The sequence below is a fragment of the Thermobia domestica genome, chromosome 5 (genome assembly GCF_964235325.1).
Source record: "Thermobia domestica chromosome 5, izTheDome1.hap1.1, whole genome shotgun sequence".
NCBI lineage: Eukaryota > Metazoa > Arthropoda > Insecta > Zygentoma > Lepismatidae > Thermobia > Thermobia domestica.
The window spans coordinates 136,803,204-136,823,126 of record NC_137458.1 but is presented as its reverse complement, the minus strand read 5'-3'; the positions used below and the strand labels follow the sequence as shown (position 1 = coordinate 136,823,126).

General features: G+C 32.9%; 1 protein-coding gene across 2 annotated transcripts in view; it reads right to left on the bottom strand.

The window, feature by feature from the left end:
* The window catches only part of LOC145686141 (protein YIPF5-like), a 547,759-nt gene that overhangs the window by 55,818 nt on the left and 472,018 nt on the right, over nt 1–19,923 (bottom strand). For both annotated transcript variants that reach the window (XM_081759129.1, XM_081759130.1), the window contains one exon: nt 6,758–6,939. In XM_081759129.1, coding sequence (XP_081615255.1) covers nt 6,758–6,939 — 182 coding nt within the window. The remainder of the gene's footprint in view (nt 1–6,757; nt 6,940–19,923) is intronic.

Below are 19,923 nucleotides of genomic sequence, written 5' to 3'. Positions count from 1 at the left end.
CCGAGCTCCTACAGGAACTTCTGGTTGTTTCTGTACTGCTTAGCGTCTAACGTCAACCTAAGGTTAAGCTTGGGTAGAGTAAGCAGCCATGATGTAAGAACACATACATGTAGCAAGAAAGAGAGGGTCATTCAAATTCATCTGTAGTGAGACTGTCGTAAACACGAACATACTACGGGCATGTAGCTTGAGGTCTTGCTGCACACAGGTCGTATATCTGCCACCATGCAAGGTAAACCTGCAAGAATGATCAGAAATACAAATCACATGGCCTATGAAATTTAAGAGAAGTCTCTCACGACGATAGGCTAATGGTGGTTTATTTGTTTCTGTATAAAGATTAACAAAAGGCAGACGACTCATTGTAAATGACTACTCATTGGCATGTACTAGTAAACATCACTGTTAGAAATCGTCAACAGAAACTCCAAATATTTTGATTCACATTTTATAGTATGATTTGCGTTTTCTTAACAGGAAGCTATTGTCATTTCCAACTAATGTAGCCTTGACAATAGAAAAATATCAGGGAGTTTTAAACTGCCCATATGATGACTTAAGTTCATAATTATTCTCAGATATTGAGCTTTATTATCTATTAACTTTAGAAAATCTTTCTTCTTGATCACGACTGACTATTTAAATTTATAGTTGAATGTTGATTATTATCATTGTATCTAAAACAGGAGACTAGCAAAGTGAACAGCATAGAATGAAGTAGAACGATCAAGTGTAAGTCGAAGAAAATCCAATAACTAAACCCAGACTATAGATGAATCGAACATTGGAGATCGGTAAATGCGAAATTCGGATCTGATTTTAAAAAATCTCTATTTGAGAATCTGCGAATCTACATTTCAGGAATAGGTCGGGAATACTCGGTATACATATTACTGATCCGGATCGAAATCTTACTGCTTACGCATATCGAAGATCCGAATGCGTTCGGATAACTATAAATGAAAGATATAAGTATACGAGACGTCTTTGCATATTAACTAAATTCCCAGGGGACACTGTGTTACTAATAAGCTACTCAGCATTAAGAAAAAGTTTAGTGAAGTATTGAGATAAATTTCTATTTACGTAATACATCTTTCTTTCCTTTTAAAACTAAATACTCTGTACTGATTTTTTTTTTATCTAGTGGTTCTACCCACATATCCATATATACGTAATAAATACAAGTATGCATCACAGCACATCCTATTAAGAATATTGCCCAACCGACCGTTTCTCTAAATCAATCAGGTATGAAGGCTGAGAATTACATTTTGTGAGGATGAGATTCCAGATTTACGCTCCCTTGCCCTTCATCCCCTTTCTGTTTTACTCTTCTTTGAACACACACATAGCTATTCCAAATTATAAAGTTATATATATATATATATATATATATATATATATATATATATATATATATATATATATATATATATGACACGCTACGATCGATGTATACTATATTACCGTAGTTGGTATTAAAGCTTGTGGGGTAAAAGTGTTCTACTTTTATCAGAAGAGATAAAACCCTACAAGCAAAAACATGTATACATCGATGAAAATGAGAAGATACGCACATATATACATGTGGGTATGTTGTATTTTAAATAACAATTTTTAAAAGCACTACCCATACCATGCTCTATTTTCTGCTTATTTTAGTTAATCTTTATATTATTTTTTTTTTCCTGGATCAAATTCTGTATCCATGTTGTCTTACAAAACACCCAGATACCGAATACTATTCACACATATACATTTCAATACATACGTAGACTTCAAAAGAGATTGAACAAACCAATTTTAACCAATCCGTTGTGGTTTGCCTTCATTCTATCTCTTGTAACTACATTATATACAAGCTTTATTTTCAGTTTTTTCCCTATTTTTCAAACTACAAGACAAAAAAGATTTTTTTTTTTTTTACCTTTGAGGAAATTTCGTTTTCGGATCTTTTTTTCTTTCTCGAAAACACTTTGGATTTACTAAGTTCTAATTTCCCTTAATACAAAGTTAGTATTGCGGATTATAGAAAAAGTCGAAATCTCTGTTTGAGGTTAATACAGAATTATAAACCCAAGATACTGGAATAGACAGAACAAAAATAAATATATTTTTGAGTAAATATATATCTCTGGCTATCAGTGTATTTCTTCATATGCTCGTTTATATGTTGAAGTCAGTGTACCTTTTTCAGTACTAAAATATATGAGTTTAAGCTAAGATCAGAACCATTTAATACACTAGATGATCTCCCACCGGGATCCTGCTTTTATTGTATTGTTCACAATATAGGACTACGATCTTTGACTACTTAGTGTAACTAGAATGTTATATGTTAAAGGTAAATAGAATTATTTTAAAATCTGTAAAAGAAAAGAGCACAGTGAATCAGTGGTAGAGAGCTTACTTCTGTGCATAAATCCTTGATTCGATTCCCGTCCAAGTAAATTTTTAATATACATCATCATGTCCTGGGGTTTCCTCGGAGTATTCTCGTTTCCTTTCACGTTCTCATTCCATCGATTCTTGTCGTTATTTACTTCTCTTAACCATTCGCCTTCCTTATTCTAAGAGGCAAAACGTGTAACATTAAAGAGTCAGTTCAATCTAAGTGATCAAACATGTGCTTCTCGACCATCAACAAAAAGTCTAATTTTTCATTAATGTTTATCCTATATCAGGGTACTTCAAAGCCACAATTCATTTTTATTTACAACATCCCAAAGCGTCGCAGCGGTTGCCACAATTTTGGGTTTTTTCTCGGTTTTAGGCGTTTATATTGTTTTGAATATCTCCGCATTTATTTGTCCTACCAAATCGAAAATTGCTGGTCGTCTCCAACTCGTGCAGAGTTAAAACTTTGATCTCTTAACATTTTTGCCTAAAACCACTTGAAAGGGATGAAATCAGGGCCTGCAGTAGCAACATTTTTGGACATTTAAGACATGTCTGGAAAGAGGAAATAACTGACGTAGAAGTCTGAATTTGTGTGTGCATGTGGTACGGGGTCATAAGTTTATACACAAAATTTTCAGACCTGTAGCTCCTCCCAAAGGCCTGAAAAAAAATCGTAAAGTTGGGGAATTATGCCAATTTGGCATGTTTCACTGTCTAATATCTCCAATGGGCCTGGATAAAAAAGTCTGAAATTTTGGGAATAGTGAGTCCTTTAGTATACCATAACACATAACGAAGCGCGTTTTCTGTTTGTTTTTTAAGCAGAAAGGGGTCAAAGTATTCAGTAATGACGTCATACTCTAGGAGGTGTTTTATTCACAAATTGAACTGGAAATTCGTTGTTGTGACACAAAATAAAATAGGATGAATGGTTAGTCCAGTCAAGGCTCTCTAGCTCCTTTCTTTCCTTTCGTTGTAACACTTATCACTCCCACAGCAGCACAGGTGAAGAATGCCGCTATCAGTAGAAGGCGAGACAAGTCAAAACGAAAACTTGACAAAAGTCCGTAAGTACTCATTGTTCTTGCTGTTGGCTATACCAATGATATTCAGTCCTATTTATTATTGTTTTAATTGTCAACTCATGTAGGAGACTGTTGTCCTTTCGTTTGATTTTCATTCTGCAGTCAGTGTTTACAGTAAGTAGGTGTTTACTGACTTGGGAATGTAGATCAAATTAAAGGGCAATAGTCTTCTACGTGAGTTGACAATTAAAACAAGAATAAATAGGACTGAATATCATTAAAATAGCCAACAGCAAGAACAATGAGTACTGACGGACTTTTTGTCAAGTTTGCATTTTGACTTGTCTTGCCTTCTACTGATAGCGGCATTCTTCACCTGTGCTGCTGTGGGTATGATAAGACAGTGTTACAACTAAAGGAAAGAAAGGAGCTTGAGAGCCTTGACTGGATTAACCACTCATCCTACTTTATTTTGCGTCACAACAACGAATTTCTAGTTCAATTTGTGAATAAAACAACTCCTAGAGTATGACGTCATTACTGAATACTTTGACTCCTTTCTGCTAAAAAACAAACAGAAAACGCGCTTTGTTTTGTGTTATTGTATACTAATGGACTAACTATTCCCAAAATTTCAGACTTTTTTTTATCCAGGCCCATTGGAGATATTGGAGAGTGAAACATGCGAAATTGGCATAATTCCCCAACTTTATGCTTTTTTCAGACCTTTGGGAGTAGCTACAGGTCTAAAAATTTTTGTGTATAAACGTATGACCCCGCACTACATGCACAAATAAATTTGGACCTCTACGTCAGTTGTTTTCTCTTCCCACACATGTCTTAAATGTCCAAAAATGTTGCTACTGTAGGCAATGATTTCACTCCTTTTAAATGGTTTTAGGCAAAAATGTTGAGAGATCAAAGTTTTAGCTCTGCACGAGTTGGAGACATGCAGCAAATTTCAATTTGGTAGGACAAACACATGCTGAGACATTCAAAACAATATAAACGCCTAAAATCGAAAAAACGCAAAATGGTGGCAGCCACTGCATCGCCATGGGATATAGTAAAAGATAATTAATTGTGGTTTTGAGGTACCCTGATATAGGATAAGCATTCATGAAAAAAATAGACTTTTTTGAAAAGGTCGAGCAGCAAATTTTCTTTTTTTCTCGATCACTTAGTATGGATTGACCCTAAACTGAAAGATTTTATTTTATTTAATTTCATTTTTGTTTAAAAAGTGTAAATATTGCATATTCTTAATATCTGTGTGTAAATCATAATTTACGTATACTATAAACAGCACAAAAATGGAAATCCAGTAGCTTAACAATTGAAAAGTTATTTGACTACGTCTCACATTCCAAGCTACAAGATTAATGTAGAAGAAGAAAATACTTTTTGCAGAGATGGTAGCAGTACAAGAAAGTTCATTCACGTAAAGAAAGCTTTAATATCATTTTTGGGGTGTGAATTGAAAGTATACTATTGTTCGAAAATGGTTTTGAATTAGGGTAGAGAAACGTGTGACATTTTTTCTATATAGCGGAGCGGATAATTATTATTAATATTATTAAAATAATATTATTATTAATGTTAATATTATTATAAGTAATTAATATTATTATTAACTATTCTGCCTTTCGGCAGGCCCTGGGGCTAATGAGCATGTTTTTTCCAATTTTAGATTTGTCCTAGAAATGTTTCTTCCACTTTTCTGTTCAGCTTCCTGGTTTAATTCCCAATATTTTCTTCTATCTTTCAAATCGTCCATCAGCTGTGTTCTTATTATTATTATTCGTCGCTTCCCTTCCATCTTCCCTTCTATTGCGGTGTGAAGAAGACAATTTCCTCGCAGAATGTGTCCAATCCAATTGGCCTTTCTACGAAGGATGGTGGCTAGAACTGTTCTCTTCTCTCCTAACCGTTTTAAAAATTATAATACTATATTTTTCTACTTTTCCCTATATTTTTCCACATACAACTATAATGGGTATACGTTGTTAAGAATACTGGTAAGGTACTTAAGATACCATTTATCGGTCGGCAGACCTGCACATTTATGCTACTTTTCATTTATGCTGTTAATAGATAATAAGTGAGGACGCCATCAATATTTAATATGTTTTTGAGATATACGACGAAGATAGTCTAGATCCTTCTGGCGTAGATAGGAGGATTGATAATGCTTTTCTTCAAAAGAACTTGTCAGAGGAACGGACATTAGAAGATAAAGATGAAACAATGGGTAGAAGACCACAACGAATACGTAGACCTCCGGACAGATGGAGGTATGAATAAACATTTTTTTTGAGGGGACAAGGATGTTAGGGGCACATAAATCAAAGGGCAGAATATGTTATGAAATTATACACATACCGTTGAAACAAAAAGAAGAAAAAGAGAAGAATTAAAAACAGAAGATTGTAAATTAAAAAAACAACATGTACATAAGTGACTCCTGTAATGTTTCGAAATGATAGTGTTTCAGGTATTATAGATTTAAAGGTAATACTTAATAAAAAGTGGGCACTGTGTTTAAACAATATTTTATGTTTTATGATAAGCATTTAAAAAAGGATAACAGAAATGAGAATAAATAAGAAAATACAAAGTTTTAAGGGAACAAAAATGGTTTAATTTATTGCAGTAACTATCGAAGTAAGTTTTGATTGTTATTAAAGCTAGGTTTATCGAAATGTGGACCTTTTATCTAATTGTGAACATAGGTTACACACTCTAAAGATGGCAAGCCTGATAAACAACTGTGTTTATCTTTTATTACTACAAAATTCCTTTTACGTTCATCGAGTTTAACCTTTACCGTTTCTCTCTAAAGCTTTCAAGCCTAACAAGCACTTATAGAGCTCAAATGCAGTAGAATGGTTGCCGACCCTACATTGAAAAAATAAAAAAAAATCTTTCGGTATTCAGGAATAATTGCCCATAATAATTCTTTTTAATAGTTTCTTCCTGTTAATTGACAAGGCACGTGACTTTGTGGTTGAATGATGGAGCCGCCCCTGCGTATTAATATATTTTACCAAATATTCAGTATGAGGAATGGTTGAGAAAATCAGCAAGAAAAATTAGACAATGATAAATACAGCAATGAAGAATATACAATTTTGGGTATATTTAAATGAATAGATGAAAATCAGTTACGACAATGTTTCACTAGAAATTGTTTCATTCATATATGTGGTCAGACCATACTAACATAAAAGGCATACGTACTGATTTGTCGAAGTTTGGAAATAAACCAACTTAAAATTATGCTTTCCTATTAAATATGTTAGGTGCAATACAACAACACATTCACTTACTGTAGAGAGAAAATGATACTGAATCCAGCCAGAATAACAATTGGTAAAATACAGTATCCCAGAACAGATACAACAGCTCCAAATGATAATCCCGATGTTGACATCAAATAGAGGAGAGAGTGCATTCCCAGGCAGCCTAGGACGCCGATTCCGTAGATGTAACCGAAATGGACCTTCCCAGTCTGTAAAATAACATAAAACTTAAAACTTAGTTTATATTAAAAAAAAAAAAAAGAACAAAAAGTCACAAAAATGTAATCTTGTGCTTTAAACATTTCTTTAACAATTTTTACACTTCTGGTCACAAAAAGCTAGACTGTCTTCCAGAGATTAATTCCAAAATAATAAACCTAAATCCTTATGTCCCTCGAATCTGTGCTTACAGGGGAAATTTGTCTTCCCTCTATTCTGACAGAGACTAACATGCGTTGTCTTACAAGAGCAACAGACCATTTGCAAGTTGCCGCAAAGTAAACATACAATATAGACTACAATCATAACAGATTGCTAAAAGAAATATGAATATAATATATAGATAGATAAAAATGAAAATTTATCACAATGGATGACACCATATAACTCGAGCCCCTAAGAGACAGGATAACGAAGTACGCTAGATACAAGCAAATGGAAAACTTTCCAAGTCCTGTTTTCATGGTTTGGTGGTTAGCGTCATGGGTTTCTTTAGAAATGTTTATTTTAGCATGAGTTCGAATCCTTCCGATTACTTCCACTGTAAATAGAATCAAGAAATATTGAAGATTTAATTGACCTCAAAACATGTGCATACATGATCGACGTCATTTCAATTGTTTTGAAGTGTGGCTCAAGATACAACGATCTCCACTATATTGGTTTTGGACAGTCCTAGCTCTGAAACTATGCACTTTAGATCACTTTTTTTCCTTATTTTGATGTGAGTAATCACGTGTTTCATTATGTCTCTCTAGTTCATTAACACCCTGTATATATACACAAGACTGTTGCTTCCTATTATCGTTTTCGCTTTGTAGGAATCAAGATATTGAAACTTTATGTAATAGTTCATTCCCATTTTCGATTAGAATAGAGTAATAAATTGGAAGATGGTACGTATCCATACAGGACAGAATCTGAAGCAAAACACTACTCTTCACTATCTATTATTTTTTTTCCATGGTGGTGATCAGTGTTGGTACTGGAAATAGTAGACTTGCGCCACTTCTGTTTCGAATAGAAAGAAAATCATTGAGGTGAAACTGATACTTGCGACATTGAATTCATAAAAAAATGAATGTTTTCGCTCTATGCTCAATATTGAAACCTGAAATTATATTAATTTAAATCACTTCTGATTACAATAGAAAAACAAAGTCAGAAATGAAAACTATCCATGCAGTACACAAAATTTATATAAGAAAAGAAAAGAACTTGTTTTGCTATCTATTCGAATCCCGAGTTCGATCCCCGTTGAGCGAGCATTAACGCATTACGAATGTTCAGATTCAACTTTAAGCTGTACGTTTACGCCTCGTAAAGCTCGATACTTAGAAAGGAACGCTAAGCTCCAACTAACCAAGCTAAAGTTAAGTACATATTAATTTCTTTTTATTATTGCAATTGAGGGAGATTTCTACTATTTAGAGGAGGGACCGAGACCAAGGTTCAACATATCGCGACGAAATCGAGACAAGTCGAAGTCCAGTCTCAAAATTCTTGGTCTAGTCTCTAATATTACAATAAAATACGAATTTACCTTGATTAAAAATTTATTTTGTAATTAAATTATATGTAAAATAATGGAGTGACTACCATCAGATAACAGCAGTCATCAGTGTATAAATGGGAGGAACGGGGTAAACGCTAACTGGAATCACTTGATATTTCAAAGATGATTGAATCAGCACACAACTTTCAGTTGGGATTCTATATTTTATATATATTATATTCTATACTATATTCTATATTATACTATATTAGGCTATTTACTTTGGTTAATTTAATCATTCAAAGGAGATGTTCTCAACATATTCTGAAAATGTTGAAAACCAAAGGCATATAGTTTCAACTTCCCAAAATTATGTTTCATACACTGTTCAGAAATCCTGTAGGAAACGACTAAATATGCATTTATTTCTGTTTTACTGTAATCGCTCGTATAAATTATGATAACGACTCTTCTTTAAAATTGAGAATAAAATAATCAGATTTGAAAAGAGTAGGACCTGTAATTCTAGAATAGGATAGGGCATAAAGTCATGGAAAGATAAAGAGCATCCGAATCAGCCAAGAATTTGGTTATGGCTGTATATTGATATTTCTAAACATCCCTCTTCACTAAATAACAAAAGTACTTAACTTAACAATATAACTTTAGACATAATGATAGAGAAAGCAGAGACAATGCAGAATTGAGAAAAGAATATCACATTTCAACTTTAGAATGCTGTATTTACTAAGATGAACTTCAGCATTTCGTTCACTTTTAATTAATTAGTTTTCCATTGTTATCTGTGTAAAACAGATATTTCGGGTTCTTTTTCTTTAATCTGCGAAAAATTTATCCAAATTTTGCAATGTATTTAAGTTTCATTCGTTGAACTTCAATGTATTTAAGTTAAGTGTTGCTAGAAAGATTACTCATAATTCTGAGTTGATCCAATAACAAATCAGACACCTCAAGAAAAAGAAGTGAACTGAATGCAAGTTAGAATGTCTGCTTAATTAAAATGCTGGTAATTTTGCTGCTAAAGTAAAATCCTAGTGTTTTCTTTTCTGATTCAATTCTAATTCAATTGCTAAATTGGGTAATTCAGAGTTTTAAGACATTCTATATCCCAAAACATTTTAAAATAAACTAAAACACAGTTTAAGTTTTCACACTTTTTTTTTTGCATATTAAAGAAAAGCAAATAACTACTTTACGCATATTACAAGGCAAAGAACATTTATGCCGAACGAGAACAAGAGAATGTAAATGGTATCGTCAGCCATAGGGGACATGGTATTCTGAAGTTTAAATTTGATCCATGATTTCTACATGATTGTATCAATTTCACCTTCTTTGCTACAAATACGAAGACATACAACAATTTGAAAGTAATTTTATTTTTAGACGAAAGAATAAAGTCAATATACATACGTACGTATAATGCATTTCAACTTCATAAACTAGTATATGAAAAGAAATATCCATAAACTGGGATCCGAAGTGCGTGAGATATCATAGTTTAAATCCAGCCCGCTTGGGGATTCAACTAAAGACGGTGCACAGCAAAGGTGAATGCCGTACCAATTAAACTATGGAGAACTAAGACGACAATGAAGTTACAAGGAATCTTCTATGTTATAAAGTGTTAATTAAGCTTTTGAAGCGAAACGGTCATTAAACATTTCAGCTATTTGAAATAAAACATATTGTAGTAATAATTTAACGTTATTTATTAAGGTAATGAACGTGATTTTGGGTGTTGAAAATGACAATCAATAAAGAATGAAATGCTAAATACATGAAAAGTCCTAAAATTTTGCATTACCTCAACAGAAAACTAAATTCCCCTTAACCGAGCAGAGACAGTTGAGACATTTTAACTGCAGAGCCCAAGCCAAAAATTTGGACTTGGTGAAGAAGTGGAATACGGAAGGCACATTTTAAACTTCATGGAACGCAGAAATAGCCCATAAAGAACTGTAACAACACTTATAGACACGGGGGTCTCTCGCTGGGGGGCCGAGAAGGACGCACCCCCCAATATTTTGAAGTACAAAATATTTATTATTTTATTCTAATTTAATTTATTTACTAACGACAGAATAACATAAATAATAATAATAATAATAATAATAATAATAATAATAATAATAATAATAATTATTATTATTATTATTATTATTATTATTATTATTATTATTATTATTATTATTATTATTATTATTATTATTATTATTATTATTATTATTATTATTATTTGGAGTATAATATTCAGGCTGTGAAACGATTATAACAGAGTTCTTCACAGTGGTCTAAAGGAAATAGTAGACTTGCGCAAGAAGGCAAGCAGAAAGGTAACAAGTGGGATCGAAGACAGGTTCGGCTCGGTAGTACCATTTAAATCACTTTCTTTGATATCCCTCTCAAATTTTATATGCCAGAGACACCACTGCTTATAGGCCTACCATTAGGAATTCATGCTCCAGGATGTGTGTTTGCAGAGGTGCCTTTCCTTAGCATGATTTCTGTAAGTAAATAAATAAAAAAAAAGTTGAGTGTATTCCGTAGTTATAAAAGAGTTCCTGATTTCACTAGTGTAGGTGTTTCCTGTACAGAGTTATTAAAGTTTATAATGGCAAATTTTATGTTGGTTCACATTATCAAAAATAGGGGGAAACTATTCCATTTGTTCTGCGGACATATACTTTTTCTCGAGAATGATCGCTTCAAAACATTAACGTGGCTAGAATCATACAAACATAATATTTCTCATGTGATGATTAATTGAAGGTAATATTTTCCCTTGAGCATCTGGGATATTTCCTCCAATAACATTTATTGTTTTGAATATGAATGAGATCTTTGTGCTTTGTTAAGACAGATTATATTCGTCTCTATTTTGCATTTAGAAGATCGACCAAGTTAGCTGATTAAACAATCTCGGTAATTTTGAATCATCCCGTGCTTTTTATTTAGAATTGAATAACCCGAACAAAGAGTAACTTGGTATTTTTTTTCTTTTTCAATCAATGTTGTGGAAAAGGGAAAAATGAAGAAATGAAAATATAAAATTGAAATAAAAGTTAATTACTTACAACTATACGCCTTCTTTGTTCTGCCTATATTATATCATCTTCTCCGAAAAATAGCATATATTTCATTCCTACACAACTTTCTCCTTATACTACCTTTGTGTTACTTACTCAACTAATGTTAACTAGTATAATTTTTCTGATACTGGTAGAAGTTTGGCAGTTCAAGGCAGCTTTTCTACTGATTAAAATGTGAGTATTTGTACCAGAAGATACAAGTTACAATGTATCCAAGTTCCCATAGAAAGAAAGTATTTCATCTAAAGCTACTACTTCAAGTATTTTCAAACGAATATATATATATATATATATATATATATATATATATATATATATATATATATATATATATATATATATATATATATATATTGAAAACCTAAAAGTACTTACAAATTTTAAAGAAATGTATCCATATCATAGGCTTACAAAATGAGATATACCCCACTCAGCACATTCAGAAACTATTATTCCAGGTTTTACGTATATGTCATCATATGTATTTAAAGAGAGACGTTGTAGTCGAAGATTGCATCTCCTATCTGAATGTTTCATACTCATTTCTCTGCTTTTGAAGTTTCCTTTATGTTCTTTCTATTTTGTCACCTCCTTATGTAATATGACAATTAACGAAAGGGCTTGTAGTAAAGCTTTAGAGTGTATGTGTGTGTATGTGTTATCATATGTTATCCATTCACTGATAAGTAATTAATTACACACACACACACATCTAAAATAATTATGGCTGAAGAAGAATAGAAGCTACGATCAGCTATAATAAATTCCATATAAAATACTCAAGTAAATGAGGTAAATAATCTATAACATCATATTCATGCTTACACAAACAAAATTTGAGGCTAAAGATCAGCCCTTAAGCAGAGCATGACATTATCGTAGTGAAGTAAAGTAATCCTCAAATAAATCCTGAAAGCTACACTGACATCAAGATTTTCAAGATAGTATATTTCTTTTTGTTATATATATATATAATTTCTCATATCCGTTTTCTCATTCTTTCTACTAGTTCTCTTCATGTCATCCTAAAAGTTCACCTTATGTCATTCATTCTGTCAGATATGAAATCTTCCATACCGCATTTCCTTTCTAGGGCTGCGGTTGAAGACAAGGAAAGGATAAAACTATGACAGAGCGATCAAAAAAAAGCTTTTGACATTTCTCTATCGTTCTCTTCAGATCTTCTTTGGTAGATTTGCAACAGAAACAAGAATTTCAGGATTTTGTATTTCCGTTTCTCCTCTTTATGTTCTATATTGTACGTATTAAAATAGTATTATGTATACATATATTAAAGTCACTTTTACCATATACCGATAAGTAATTTATATTATTAGTTGTTATCATTGAACTTGTTACATAAGGAAAAGGTGCATTTTAAAACAAAACTAAAAGTAGGAGTTTTAGGTGCGTTTTTGTTTTCTTTTAAAGTAATAAATGGCTCTTAGAAAGTACCCAATGGGTCACATGTTGCTTCTAGATCGGATTAGAGATCATTTTTCGCCAACATATATTCCATTTTTGTGACCTTTGTTCCTATAGTCCCTTAAACTCTTCCTGATTCCCTTTCTATATTCTATTCACTGTTGTTTCCTAAAAATCTTCTTCCATTGATTTTAAGAAAAAAATCGTTCTTCATTTTAATTAAATTATTTAGTCGTATTGTAGTTGTTCTTTGCAATAGTAGAATAAGCCTCTTATGCTCGGTATTCGTATCAATTAGTTTTAATTTGTTTATATTACGTATCGTTATTTTATTGTTGATTCAGAACGAGTTTTTTCTTTTTTGTTTCTTCATTTGAGTTGTAATGGAACATGTAGTCGTGCTATTAGTATTCATAAAGTATAGTTTCAAAAGTTTATTTTGAAAGTTTTTATCTTGAAATAGTAACATGCCTACATATAACACTTTGGAACTGGTTATTATTTTCAAATAATGGCTTTTTTTTTACTTCTTGTGTGTTCTTATAATGCAGATGTGAAGTGTACTTAATATATACCATACTAAGTGGGTAATATAAATATGTATTATAGGTATATTTTGATTAAGTTGTTTTCAATTAGGTAAAAGAATAGTTATTAAAATAGTTGAGGAAAACAACATCCTTTACCCATTTCCCCTTATCTTTAGCAAATTTTCCACCATTTCCTCTATGGGAAATGTTCAAGAAAATCCTAACTCTGCTAATTACACTCAGTCGCAGTTGTATCCCGTAGTAGTATTTCAGGTGGAGTTACAAGAAGCCTAGACTTGCAACTATAGTTTGTGTCAGCCGAGGCAAACACGAAATTTAACGCCCTTCAATGTCTACATATTGCCCTTTTAGGCGGCCCGGCAATCAGGTACCTAGGGGCACGTGCCTCGCTTGTTTTCCTTAGTTACGGACCACGAAGACATCTTCTTTTAGCCGGTTATATCCTTTTTTCCGGATTTGCAAACGGTCCGGGCAGGTTTTAGAAAAAAAAAGGCATCAAACTTTAAGCAAGAAGGAAAAAACTTAATATTGACATAATAGGTATTTTAAAACTTATATAAGTTATATTTTATCGCTATACTTTTAAGAGATTGTCAAGTACCGGTAATTAAAATATGTTTTGTGAAATTTAAAAATGTCCTTTCTTTAAACAAATGTCGTATATAATCCTAATTTCAGTGTTGCAGAGTTAAGATTTTTGTTTGACGATTAAATTTAATATGGACCTTCACAAGTCATAACTATTTTCATTGTGCAATAGCGAAAATAAGCACTTTGAAATTTTAAAGATTAATTTTGAACTTAATTTTAATTTTATCCGTTACTTTTCCATTAATTTTTCAACTATGGATAATAATAATAATAATAATAATAATAATAATAATAATAATAATAATAATAATAAACGTTATAGTATTTAGTATACCGTGTATTATAATACCATTTGACATATAGTTGTAATCCAGTATCATCATTACTAGAAACTATGTAAGAAATTGTTTGTCCTCAAAATGACGACCTTCAACTTGGAAACGTTTTTCTTGATTTGGCAACTTGAAATAAAAGTTTTACTTCTCATGGTATTGTTTTATAGGCTAGGAGACAAGTGAATTAATTAAAAAAATGAATTGTGAAATAATTGGTCGAATGCAATAGTGGGAAGAAACGGAAAAATCGTTAGATAACCCATGAACAAGATATTGTATATTATTAAGTCACGTTTCGGATGACCTCTCGCACCAGAGATGAGCATCACCATTGAGATAGAATGTCTATCTTTTAATCAATTCTGTAAAAATCATTCGTTTGTATACCAATTTACATAGTTCAAACTGCAACATAATTAATACGCATTTGCAAACCAAATAGAAGTTTCAAAATATGCATGAAGTTCTACAAGCCTAGCACCGACAGTGTTATCTGCTTTAAACTTATTAACACGAATTGACATTGACTGTTATTTACTTACTACTATTTTATATTTATTTATTTATTTGAATTACAAGTGTAACACAAGCCAAATATCTGTGGATTCGCATGTTAGCTTTCACAGTAATATCTCAGTGATAAATCAATTTAAAATACAGATAAAGAATATCAACTTGCATGCAGTGCATGGCAGCCAAATTCCACAAAAGATTATTTGTTGGTGATGTAAAATGGAATGCACTGCCGGAAGCATGTTTTGGGCAAGATCGCTGATTTAGAGGCTTCGTAAAGAAACTTCTATTAAAGATAGAAATACAAGGTTCAGAATTAACATCCCCATCAGGAAGTCGCAGTCAGAAAGAGGGATTGCCGCCGTCGACGATGGCGGGTCGCCGGAGGCAGTCGGCACCCGTCCACGGTGCCATGACGATCTATTTGTTCAAAGTTACCGAACTTTTGCCGAGGCGGCAAGCGGTCGAAAATCGTAAAATAAAATGCCCTTTGCCGACTATTGCCGACCGTCAGAGTCGGCAAAACAGTCGGAAAGGCCTCTTTCCGACCCTCTGCCGACTCCTTATGCCAGCCTCTTTTACACGGCGGCGCAGGCGCATTTACTGCGCCTTTACGGCTGTTTGCCGACTGCTCGGCAAGACAACTTTCCGACGGCGGCGTCGGCGCATTTAATGCTAATTTCCGGCTCTTTGCCAACTGCTCGGCAAGGCAACTATTCGTCGCGGTCGAAAATCGCGCTGAGAGACGCCGACGTTCGGCGCCAGCAATCCAACCGCGGCATCTGATCGGCATGAACAAATTGTCCGACTGTAGGCGGCGGAATCCTGATGGCGATAGATATCTCAGAGGTTCTGAGGATTTTTTTAATGGGCGAGAAACAGTCCTGGGCCAAGCAGAAATCGGTTCACTCACTCACTTACTCATCACATTGATTCGGTACTTCACAATGAGATAGAGGCATGAAACTCTGCATAAAGGTACTTTATAATGACTTGAGTATGGAAAATGTCCGTAATTTTAGGATCGTATCATAGGATTTTTATGGACGAAAAGCTGGTCCTACAATCAGAAATCTGGAATGTATTCAGTTATTCAACACATCATGTGCATACTGGTAATGTTCTCAATCGTCCAAGTGGTCGAGTGGGCTAAGGTGGGGAAAATACTGCCAGAAATGTGTTGGCACGAAACGCAGACAAGGAAAACTATTTTTCTTTATTTTCGGGGAATATTTTTCCTTTGTTGCATTCATTGGTGTTAAATAGATATTGAAATTAAATTGACAAGAAATGTAGAAGACAATGTAGACGTGGGGATGTTCAGAATTAATAAAGTTTTCCAATGAAATTAGGAATCCAATTGTTCGACGTTTATATGAGATTTGTTGGTGGCAAATATAATTAAGTTTACAAGCTACATATGTATTTAAAAGGTATATCATTGCAAGGAAAACTCCAGGCAGTATGAAACTGTGCAACGCGATCGTCATGTAATAATCTCCGGAATTTCGGAATGTCGCAGTTTAGAACGACTCAGTATGTTGAAACACCACCCATGTTTGGTGATGTAGCATCGATGATTCAGCATCTAGTGGTTTGAGGGTCTGTTGAAACTCTTCGTATTTAGGTAATGAAGAATCAGATGTTAACCATCGTGATTTTGTAGCTTGGGTAAATGAATAAGAATCTCGTTTGGATGTAGCGCTCTGACAGATATGTAATTGAAGAAAACTTCCCCGCGGGTCTAGTTGCTAGCGTTTGCGTCTTTGTTGTACGGGTGCTGGCTTTGATTTCCGATTGCTCTTGGAAAGTAATGTTTCATGTGGCATATTATGAGTAATTTAACACCAGAAGGACCAAAATGTTAACCTCCCTAGAAGAACCGAGGAGTCATTTTCACGGATATTTAATTGCAAGAGATATATTTTTTCTTTATATTTCAGTTATTTTAGCTTTAATTTAATATGTATAATCGACTAGCTTATGTTTTATGTAAGTTGTTCTCGTGATAAAACCAGGGTGAGTCACTAAACCACGCCAATATATTAAATATAATATATTTAGTATATTATATTTATTTATTATATTAATAAATTATTTTATATTATATATATTTATTATATTAATATCGTAAGTTCGCCCAGAGGATAGTGACATGAAGAGTTAAAATAAATAAATAATATGTGCATTCCTAATATGAAATCCTTTTTATCAATCATGTGATCAACCTACTTGCCATGTAGCTATTGACTGGGTTACTTTTCTTTATAGCAGACCTTGTGTATAATACAACAAAATAATTATTTTTCTTTCGAACTTTTTATTTAATGAAAATGATCTTACATTTTCAACATATTTTTATTTCAACTTGTTTGCACTGAACTAAAGGCAGCAACACTTTTTTCGCGGTTACACTTGTGTACTGTGAGTGGATTTCCTAATTGATCTTCATATACGTTTGTAGAGAACATATCCTATTTTTCTGATTCAGGCACATTTTGGAAAGTTCTCTTCTATTTGGACCCATACTACCAATCAAGGTCGTCTGTTTCTTTTTCAGAGGTTCAGCTAATTTTTAACTTGTAAGAAAAGTTATCGCAAGTAACATTCAGTTCTCTGTTGAGGAAAGGATCCATCGTCTTCAAAACAATATATTCACCTAACGGCAAGTCCCAACGTCGTTCTTGGTCTTTTCTCAGGTAGGGAATGCCATTTAGTACATATCTTGACTTTACATCTGTAAGCAACCAAATTTAAATCGAAATTTGTCAGTTGTCTTAGGCATATATTATACGAATTTGCATCTCAACTTAGTAGGGTATAATTGTTCATCCACACAAACATTTCCGTGGGTTTTAAAGAGCCTGATACAATTTCCAATTAATAAGTTCCACACAGATGATGCCAGAGCAAACTTGTCCGCTTTCAGTCTTAAAGAGCTAGGACATTTTTCATCAAATCGAAGATATTTCATTATTTCAAGAAATTTCTTTATTCCCATAATCTTTATGTAAAACACTGGAGTATAGCTTTCGTTCTATAATTCCTTTAAGGGTATATCTGAAGCTAAACGAAATATTCTGCTCTATCTTAAAGAAAGCTATTTAGGTAAGTCTGAAAATTAAAAAAGAATGCTTTTTTGAGACTTCAGTAATTAATAAAATAATACAGGTGGAAATATAACTGTTACATATTTTCAAAGAATATAAGAACTAACAATCAGTCACGCAAGTACTCTTAAAACGTATCTTGATTCTGATTTCAAATCATAAACGTTACACTAATTTCAATATTGAGAGACATAATTAACTTACGGGCGTGTATCACTACTATAGGTGTCAAAAACTGTCAAAAGTACCGGTATTGCTCTTAGATGACAAAGAACAATAGACAGAGAATCTGCTATTTGACACTGTGTTTTCTTGCATATAAAAGAACATGAATAAATATTTCTGACAGCAGAATAAAAGCTACCAAATATTTTTAACAACGAACGACATAGTATATTTTAGCACAATTTTCGTGGGGTTCTCGAAAACTACAAATGAGACTTTCCTCTCAATCGTATCATTTTGTACCGATTGTTATACAGGGTGACCCAAAAGTAGGTATACAGTACCATACTGCATTTTATATCATTTCTTATTGTTATCCCTCAGGTAGACTTAGTTTCTTTATTATTTGTTCTTAATGTGTTTTTACTTACATCTTAAGCTCAGAAGAGCCGAAGCAAATAAATTCTTAATGTAATACTTGATCAATGCAGGGGTGTATACTTGTTTTGGGTCACCTTGTATACAATGTTTGGACAATATTATGGATAAATAAACAAAAATTAAGATTAGGAATTTATCATGGATTTAAACAACTATATTGTGGATTGTCGTCTTGCTACTGCTATAATAAAAAATCTTTATAAAGGTATTACTTAGTAGCAGAAACAGTGTAATGGATGGCCTTTCGTGTTTTCCATGAAAGCAACAAATTTCTTGTCTTATCTCGACTATCGTCTTGAAAACGATTTAAGTATATTTTCAAATTCGCGACGAGACGAGAAAAATGGCAATTCTCGTCTCGAAAATCAAGATGATATGAAGGATTTTCTAGAATCTCGTGGGCAACACCAGTTCACCCAGGTCGTATATCTCAAACACTGTTATATTATTATATGATCCATAGTACTGTATAAAGACTATATATTATGGATCATATAATACTCTAAAATTATTTTAATGAATTAATGGGGAACATTTATTAACGTTTAAAGATACATAATTCATGACACAATAGGCCTATAATACAATATTAAATATAGTTTAAATATTGTTGCATCACAACGTTCGTGGATCTCCCGTGACGCGTAGGGATCCTGATAGCTGTTAAGTGAAATAAAGAAAAAAACACGGGACAGACATTGTGTACATCGTAAAGCGAAAAATCACTTTAGCCCTAATTCGTTAATGTATCTTTAGATCATCAAGTTATTACGATAAACATATCAACTAATAACTACTAACCATTTTTAATCCTTCGAAATCACCTGAATCGTCTTCAGATATGGTTAATAAATTCTTCTGTCTATACAATCATATTACATCTACAGCCAACCATTTCGTGTATATCATGTCAATAATAATGTTTACCATGACAACCGATTACTTTAATTGCTTATTTTCTCTTTTAACTATATATATGTTTGATTATTGCGCCTCTGATCATGATCAATAAGATAGGTACAGATTGACAATACCATTATAATAACAATATACCAATATACCGTTGTAATCGATATACAAAAACAGACGAGACAGAATTCCTCGACAATCAAGGTGAAACAAGTCTTCTACAAAACGTCGTCTTGCGTCATGAATAACGTTAGTGGCATGGGCATGGTACAACATCAGCTATAGGTATACATGAGGATTTACAGTCACCTGTTTTTTATTCAGTT